We start from the raw sequence: 9036 nt of genomic DNA, 5'->3' as shown, positions 1-9036 counted from the left end.
CCCCCCCTCACACACACACACACACACACACACACACACACACACACACACACACACACACACACACACACACACATTTTCTCAGTAGTGTTATTAACCTCTGCTGCTACTGCTATAGTATTTAGTGTCTATTGTGTACTTTTCAACATGAATGAATGTTTGATTTAGTCTTTACTAAAACACTTTACTAAGATAAAGCACAATGATAAACAGACTTTTACTTTCTGTAGTACATTTTGTCCAATTTTTATAAGAGTATATTCTGTGTCACATATTCTTACGATTTGAAATAGCTCACAAGAATGACGACTTGCCACTGCACAGCAGCAGAGAATATCATCACACAGTCACATGATCGTGAGCTATATGTGGAGGACCGTCCTTCGCTCTCTTGGGTCTGTTGGGCGTTTACCGGTTGTGTTGCACAGTGAATTGTAACACACATATAATTTATTTATTTGTTTGTTTATTTAACAGGGACAATGGACAGTCATTGACTCTCCCAGAGTTAGCTAAATGGCTAAATGTAATAGGCAGTCCCTGGGCAGGCAAACCCACAAAAGAATTATGGCATCAAATGTTATAATTCAGACAGGGGTACAGAGAATACAGTACAAATTGCATCATAGAATCATATGTATATCCAGTGCATTTAACCTGCCCTGACCTTCCTGACCACTGCTGGAGATGTGATGGGCCCAAACAAACCAAGAATGTAAATCACAACAGGTGATGGAAAACACCCAGGCTGCCCCTATTTGCATGTGTGTAGATGCACCAGGTCGAGGAATTTGTTTTTCAAAAAAGGCACCGCCAGGAAAAATATGAGTACTGCACTAGGGGAGTGTCGTCTTTGTGCACTCATTGCAAAGTATCCAAGATGTTTTGTCTTGTTGTGATTAATCATTTCATGTTCTTAAATCAAACGTTATTCTGAGTGGTCAGTGGTACCATCCAAGAACAAAAGGGACTACATACAACCCTAAAAAGCATAATTTTGTAAAAGAGCCTGGCTTTGTTTTCATACTCACATCTACAATGAAATGTACTGAGCCTCACTAGGGATACATCAATACACTTCATACATGTACCAAGTTGAAATGTTTTCACCATACACAGGGTGGCACTCTAGTCCTCTCCAGCCCCCCTGTTTTACATTTGCATCATGTGTCCACCTTTCTCTGTAATTGACACCACTGAATTTGTGTGTTTCTCTTTGTTTTGGGTCCTGCTTGTTTTATTAATTTGATCATGAATGGGGTTTTGACCCTTCTCCCGCAGGGTGGGGGTTGGTGTAGGGTGCATTTGTAACCCAAAAACTATTTAAAGTAGATTTCGAACCCCTGAAAGTAAATCAGTTAGTATGCCTTTGATTTAATTAGAAAGTGTCTCATCTCTTTCTCTCAAACTTGTATCGTGAAAACAGTGTGCAGCGGGGACGTGACCTTCTTTCCTATTCTTTCTTTTTTACTGTCTCTCAGCCCTTTCATTAGTACATTTCTGATGGCCCTTATATATTATATCAAGACAGATAAACAATAGACAAACTCTAGGCCAAGTATCTACACAAACCTCTTTCAACATGTCTCTATCGGTCCAATGCAGCTGACAGACAGTAGTCCTCCTCACAGAATTGAATTGAATGATATTTAATTGTTTTCCCCACATACAAATGTGCCTCTGAATATGGTCCTGACACTTCAGTTGAAGTACAGTGTTTAGAATGGATGGTACAAAGTCTCACCTTGAGACTTCCATTAACTGAACGCAGACCTCTTTTTTCAGTTGCACTAAAATGTTATTCAGGTCTGTCAATATTGTTGCAGGCCAACAGCATCAAGTGCAAACATATTTCTAAGGGGCAAATTTCGCAACTCAATATCTGAGCCTTGGAGTCAGTAAATCTCTTACAAAATTTGGCTCACATAGATAAAAATTTCTACGATGAGACAAGCTGTTTTTTCAAAATGGGAATCTGTGGTGTAAAAGTTTGAATAGCAGAGGCCAAAAGTGCAAAACTACTGATAGACTTTGACATAGATTGAGGAATCTTAAAAAGAAAACCCATGTAAAACTCCACTATTAGACACCTTACAATAAAAATATTTGTTTTAAACTCCTCTTAGACTGGTATTCATCTTGTTTTACAAGCCTCATATCTCCAGGCAAACTGCTTTCTTACTCTTTTGTTTCCCTCCTTGCGGCTCTACAATACATCTTTAACTCGTGGATGATTTCAGAAGCTTTTAGAGCAGACTTGAGTCCCACATTTAAATACCAATGGGAAAGAAACAAGAAATCTGCCAGCGAAATTCTTAGCGGGCAACTAATCTTAAACTGTGTTGAATTTGGCAGGCCAGCTGAGCTCCTACCTTTGTTAACACGTTATGTTTTCCCTCTCTTCTTTGACTATTTGTGTGTGAGAGGACAGCAGGAACTGCAGCTTATGGCACTGTGGATGCATAATTAGTGTGAACTGTAAAGTATTCAATACCGTTTCTTTTTTGTAAAATTATAGTAATCTGGGCTGAGATGGACTCTAAAGGCTACAACCATGTCATCTGTGTTAATGAGATAAACCAGCGCTGTATGTACATGTGAAGCTTTATGCTGTGCAACTGTAATTAGTGTATTTTTTTCTCCATACATATTCAACAGTTTGCGAGACAACTCAGTGGGATCACTGGCAGTTTTCAATTAATATGGCAGTTTTCAATTAATATGTAATATGTATTTTTACTTCTTTGTAAGAAGTATAACTTCTGCATACATATACAGTAACATTAATTATTCTGTGCTAGCGTGGTTGGAGTTGATAAGGACTATTCATTTTTCAACAATTTGGAATAAGGAGCTGCACATGATCACAATTTTCCCACTAGTGTATTATGCACACATGCCTTCACTTGTCATATTTAGATGTGGACATTCAAACTAATTAATGACACAAAATGCCTCAATAAAACAGCTTTTATAATAAAGTGTTTATTTGAATTTAGTTTGTGCATTTTACAACTGCAAGGCAACGTATGAGCATAGTTATACATAAATTATATTAGATGGTTGCAAACTGAAAAACAGCAATTCTAGTTAATATGTCATATTAGTATTCAAATAAGATATATGCATTTTCTGTGTATGAAAATGGGTTACTTTTGAATTCGTAACAGAAATGAGAGATATATATCCCTCATTAAAAAGTTTCAGTGCTTTGCAGTCACCGTGGCTGCAAGCTTTCACTGCAAGTTAGTCTGGAAGGAGTTGGAGAGTGTGAGAGATAAAATCATGAATCCATTTTAATGAGATATGGTCAAATTAGCTTGTACGTAATATCAACTGTATTATGGGTGTATAAGGTGCTATTACTGGATTGGAAGACAAAGCAATTGAAGTGTAATGTGTCAGAAATCAGGAGAGGGGCCTCAATGTGTCAGTAGCATGGAGGCACTTCAGCTGCGATTCTGAGATTCGGTCTCTAACCACCCCACTGTCATTCAAGTTTTGCAAGATTTGAGGAAATATAAAAATCATCAAGAAAGGTTCAATCCACAAGGAGCGCAGTGCCTCCGAGAAAGAGAATGGAAAGATTGTTCCACAAGTGCAAAGTGAGTTATCTGGTTTTATACCATGGTCACAGAGAATACTCAGCTCTGATTGGCCAGAGGGTGTCCATTATTTCCAGTTAACCACATGGCTCTGACGTAGTGGCCTCATAACAATTCTGAACATATTCTTATGGCTGAAGGGCTAATGGTGTCAGCTGTTATCCAGCTGTGTAGTAAAGTACTTACAGTTCGACACCTTGGGAAATATGCTTATTCACTTTCCTGCCGAGATGAGTAGAAGAAAAAGATTAATACCACTATGTATGATAGATAAAAAAGCTACTGCCAGCAGCCAGTTAGTTTAGCTTAGCAGAAAGACTGAAAATGAGGGGAAACAGATAGCCAAATGTCCTTGAGTGTTTTCATCACTGTGAGGTTGTCAGGCAACCAGCGAAGGCTTCAGGAAGTTATTGCGCCAGGGCAAGAAATAGTCTGGCACATAATCCCCCGTAACACTGCAACGTGTCATTTTTACTCTTAGGTTTTTGCACAGATAAGACAAAAAAGATTTAACGTGCACATTAGGGATCTTCACCAGAGCCAGTCTTTATCTAAGCTAAGCTAACCACTCGGCCATAGCTTTATATTTACCATATAGGCTGGAGAGTGATATCAATCTTTTTATCTGTCAGCAAAAAATGTCAAACTATTTCTTTAAATTGTTAATTGTTGGCAAGCTGCCATATGTAAGTAGGATAATCCACTGTGACGCCCGTGGTTATAAAAAATAACACACTCTGCAGAAGCAAACCTGCTTAAATAAGCCTCCGCACCAATCTTTATGTTTCAACAGTTGTGCTAATCACAGATCATTTCATCATATAATAATCTGTTTCGCAGCATGAGCGATTAACCGTGCAATGTTACCACTACCAGGCCGAAGGTTCAGTTGTGGCCTCGCCCCTGTCGTTGAACACACAGGACCGTGACCTTCTGCGAAACATGGTGGCCCCCGGGCCTTTCCTCCTGGTGAGACGCAGATAAATGTCAGAGTGGAGGAACCTGGGGTAGGAGTCCTTTTTCATCAGGCTGTAGACTTTCATCTGGGCTGCTTCAAAACAGCTCTTTGTAGGCTGCGCTATGACCTTCTGAATGGCCATCTTGGTGTTGTAGTCAATGTTAACCTGAGAGAAGAGAAATTAGAACATATTGAAAAATAATGCAGAGCAACTAGATACATGAAATCTGTACTAAAGGAATGCCATATATAATGATGCCCACTTTTGTCTCGATCTAAATGCATGATTTAGGTGTTTGTGTCAGGATTCCAATAAAGTTTAGAACAACACAATAACAGAACATGAGTTACATACAGTGCCTAGTAAATGTGTTGAGAGTACGTCAGATAGTGCCGAGAAGAAATGGGAAATCCCAAGGTCCACATTGGGCGCAGTGTAAAGTAGAGCCACTTGAAACAGTGGAGAAAATCATCATCTGCATTTTTTAAAAGATTACACACATGACATCAGATGTAAACTTTTATATTTCATTATTGCACATTTCAGTCATTTCCCTCTGTCAAGATCCTTTTCGATGCTTGTTCTCTCATCAAGTTCTTGGATTTAATAGTTTTTCTAAAGGTGGAATCAATGAAGGTGAAACCAAAGCTAACAAATCTGTTATTTATTGCCCTGCTCTTTTTTGTGATGGATAAGACTGAGACTTGAAGGAGAGATTCTCTGTTTTATTGGCACTAAGTGACCTAAAGCTAATTTGAGTTTAAAGCTCATACAAGCAATCACTGCCACACATGGATATTGTCACAGAAATGGATGTTAATTGTCTGGTGCCTGCTTTTGTGAATGTGAATCATCTTTAAACTGGAAGCTTTTCTTTAAAAGACAAACAGCGCTGAAGCTTCTCACACAGCAATAAAAATAATCACTAAAACAGCTCTCAAAATATTCATGTGCATCAAACTGCAACTCTCCCGCCATCAATATTAAAGGTCAGATCCATTTACATTTGTGTCTCTCTGCAAATCACTCAAGCTGGTACACACTTTCATGTTAGTGCAGCATGCTCCATATTTACAAAGACATTCATCTTTGACTGAAAGTGTGTGGGTGATGCTCTCTCCAGTTCTGCAGAGGAATGTCAAAACCTCAAACCAGACACCAAACTCTTAACGGTCAGATCTGCTGCAGGCCATGAAAGCATATCGGATGATGGTCGCATCATCCTCGCAAAGCGAATGGAAACTTTTGAATCTGTGACTGTCTCGCACACACATAACCCGACCTGCTTTGCAGTAGTGCATGCACTAAGCGAGCTGCTGCTCCTAACGATTGTTCACAAAGGTCAACCTGCTGCAGGCTCATGACTATGTAGTGCTAAAGAATTTGCCCACTGTTATTTTTATACAATGGCATAAATATTTCAAACCTCCAACAGCACTCAGTGACAAAAGAAAAGCAAAAGAAAATGTTAAGCCGTAGGGGTTGTTTAAGCCTTTGCAGCTCCACTTTATAGCCTATTATGCAGCATTTCATCTGTACAGTTAATGATAAATAAACATGCCACATCATACCTCTTTAGGGGCCTCCGATTCAATATAAACTGCATAAATATATTTGGCTTTGGACAGCAGCTTCGTCTCAGAATCAATGGTCTTGTATTCTTCACAGGCCAACCAGAACTCAATGTTTTCTTCACTGAACTCTGTCCTGAGGAACTGAGAGAAGCTTTCCAACCCATCTGATGTAGAGAAACAGACAAACACACACTGTTGGTTACTAGAATGACACAATACAAAGACAGAATACTGTTCAATACAGAATCTGTTTTTTTTTTTTTGAGCCTGTTGGGTAAACAAAGCTCAAATAAGGAGGCATAGATTCTCCATAACTTCCTTATCCCAAAGTCACTAAAATGGCGTCTACTGTACAAATAAATACATTATATAGAACCCCTTAATAGTTTAAATATACTTAGACAGTATTATTGTTTTTATAATATAGCATAAACCATTTCCAAAGGAGCACATACAGTGGTTTACAGTGTTTCAGTCTAGCACTAAAATGCAACTTCTGTGCTTATGAGGAAGTTGCACAGTTTCTGGATTACTATCCGTGCAAACAAACATTAAAAGTTGTAGTGAAACTACCACTGCTCTCTCCTTTAACTATTTATTGCCTTTAGCACATCTTAACAGTTTACAATTAAAATGGAGCAAACTGATTAACAGCAGAAGAAACTGTTTTGGACGGCAATTCGACTCAACGTTCTTGAGAGGTTTTGGGCATTAATCTGACCTGAGTGCTTCAGCAGTTCTTCAAAGGAGTCACTCCATTGCAAAGCTGCCTCTGGTGAGATGCTGAAAAATATCAGAGATATGGTCAGCCCTTTCCTAACGATGCAGCAAGACATTTTTTTGATTCTCGTGACACGTCGAGATGCCATGTTTCTATAAGTGTGCAATGAGTCACGAAGGGTGCTGGAACCAGGGTTAAAAATGAATAATACTTGTCAAACACAACATTGCGTGTATGTGAAATTAATGGATTTTGCCTCACTTGCTGGATGTCGTATTTGTCTTTTTATGGGGACTGACATTTTCATGAGAGCCTGACTTGGTGAGAAAAAGGCTTAGTCGGCTCTTCCTCTCCTTGTCTTTCTGTCTGCAAACAGGAGAAAATACATCAAGTTCCACAAACTGTACAGTGCAACTGTGGCACTGTTCCCCAAATCAGCAACTTATTAGAGAATTACTCCTCACAGACACATTTCTAAAGTATTCACAAGACGTGCTATAAATTACACATTAGCTGTTCTTTGTGGTCCAATACAAATTGCAAGACAAGTCCCCCCTTGTAAATGTGAACCAAAAGGCAGCAGAGACTCATCATCGAGGACAGCTTTCAAAAGTCTAACAGCCATACATGGTGTCAGCTGTAGTGGCTTTCAAATGTATTATATTGAAACATCACATAGCTATGATGCAGTATCATGCTACTTTTGAGTAAGATAAGACTTTTCTATGCAGAAAGAAACCATTGTTTCTATTCTTCTCATGATAAAAGTTGCACTTCTCACATTTCTGACATCTGAAATTATTTATTCCCAAATCAAGTAAACATTTTAAAACAACTGAGTTTCACACACCAACCTGCTAGTATCGTCCTTCATCTTTGGTGCCTGCAAGTCTTCTGGACCAAACATTTTAAAATATGCTTCCTCCTTTGGGGCCATGTAGTTGAATTGAGGAAATAGAAAAAGAAGTGTCTCCATGCTGTTCTGTCTGTATCTGGTGTGCGAAGCGGCAGGACAAAAATAGCTCTTTGAAATCTTTTTAACCCATCACTCGATGATACACCTCGTCTTTTATAAAATGCTGCTCGCATTTCATTTCCCATACCTTTTGCTCTACTTCCTGTAATGGTGTAACCACTTACTGCTAACAGCTCCATCAGTGAAATAGAAACCCCCTGGGTTCAACATCCTGTCAACTTTTTATTTAGAAATTTGAAAAAGACAGCTGGCTACACTCATTCAATAATTTTTCTTTTGTTTGTTTGTTTTTGCTTGAGGTAATATCTTACAGTTTTACAATAACATATTGTACTGAAGCTATTATGACCTAAAAAAACTCAGGTAACATTGAACCAACTTGTGTTGTCAGAATTTTTGTAGATTTTGTTTATACACTCTCATTGCTGCTGTTAATAGATGTCTTCTTGTGTGAGATCTTGGGGGTATTCTGTGATTCCACATGGATCAGCAGCAAGGACAGACACTGCAGAGAAATAATGAAATGTAATGAATAATAAAATGTGTCAGCGCAGAGAACATCAGAACCTTAATGGAGAAAGACAAACTCACTGTGACACAGTGGAAAGCAACAGGTAATAGGTGCGTTCTGGGGCAGATGGAGACAAATGTGATGTCTCTGTTAGAGAGAGATCGAAGGGGGTCAGTAAAGGGCCTTGACAATTTTTCTCTAGTTCTGACAACAAATTAATAAAGTGCTGGGGAAAAAAACAGTAGGTATACCATAATGAACAAGTAACTTAATTTAGAGTTCTTTTCAGTCACCCTCAACTCAAAAACGTGTTTTGCTTATTGTTAAATCACTTGGATGTTTGACCTTCACTGTGCAGAACCCTAATCCTAACCCATGTGCAGAGTTTGACACCAGAAGGCTGTATTCTCTATGCTCACCTTAAATCGGAGTTTAACATCCGACGGGCCACATTTGCACCCCGATAAAAGAAAACGCCACATATACATACATATATATATGTATGTATATGTGGCGTTTTCTTTTATCGGGGTGCAAATGTTCCACCAAAACAAGTTCCTTCCAGAGACCATTTTGCAAAGCCACCATCGCAGAGATGCAAATTTGCCCGTGGTGGTGCAAATTGATGTGAAGATGTGTCCACAAGATTTGAAAATGCTTTAACTTGAGTGAAAATTTCGATGATATGTC

At 38.8% G+C, this 9036-nt stretch overlaps 1 protein-coding gene across 1 annotated transcript; it reads right to left on the bottom strand.

Annotated features, from left to right (window-relative positions):
- Window positions 1–2965: 2965 nt before the first annotated feature.
- rgs18 (regulator of G protein signaling 18) lies at window positions 2966–7977 on the bottom strand. Its single transcript, XM_031294434.2, has 5 exons — window positions 7714–7977; window positions 7121–7225; window positions 6860–6921; window positions 6136–6302; window positions 2966–4729 (listed from the first exon to the last, which is right to left on the bottom strand). The coding sequence occupies exons 1-5, from the start codon at window positions 7833–7835 to the stop codon at window positions 4475–4477; spliced, it is 711 nt and encodes a 236-aa protein (XP_031150294.1). The 5' UTR covers window positions 7836–7977; the 3' UTR covers window positions 2966–4474.
- Window positions 7978–9036: the final 1059 nt, after the last annotated feature.

Source organism: Sander lucioperca, chromosome 9 (assembly GCF_008315115.2).
Source record: "Sander lucioperca isolate FBNREF2018 chromosome 9, SLUC_FBN_1.2, whole genome shotgun sequence".
Classification (NCBI taxonomy): Eukaryota; Metazoa; Chordata; class Actinopteri; order Perciformes; family Percidae; genus Sander; species Sander lucioperca.
This window is presented reverse-complemented; position numbering and strand designations above follow the sequence as displayed.

Bases quoted from the DNA above. Each gene is read 5' to 3' on its own strand.
- rgs18 (XM_031294434.2), bottom strand. From the start codon at position 7,835: ATGGAGACACTTCTTTTTCTATTTCCTCAATTCAACTACATGGCCCCA. The intron at 7,226-7,713 runs GTTGGTGTGTGA...TCCTGTTTGCAG, and splicing joins ATGAAGGACGATACTAGCAG to ACAGAAAGACAAGGAGAGGA. The intron at 6,922-7,120 runs GTGAGGCAAAAT...GATATTTTTCAG, and splicing joins ACAAATACGACATCCAGCAA to CATCTCACCAGAGGCAGCTT.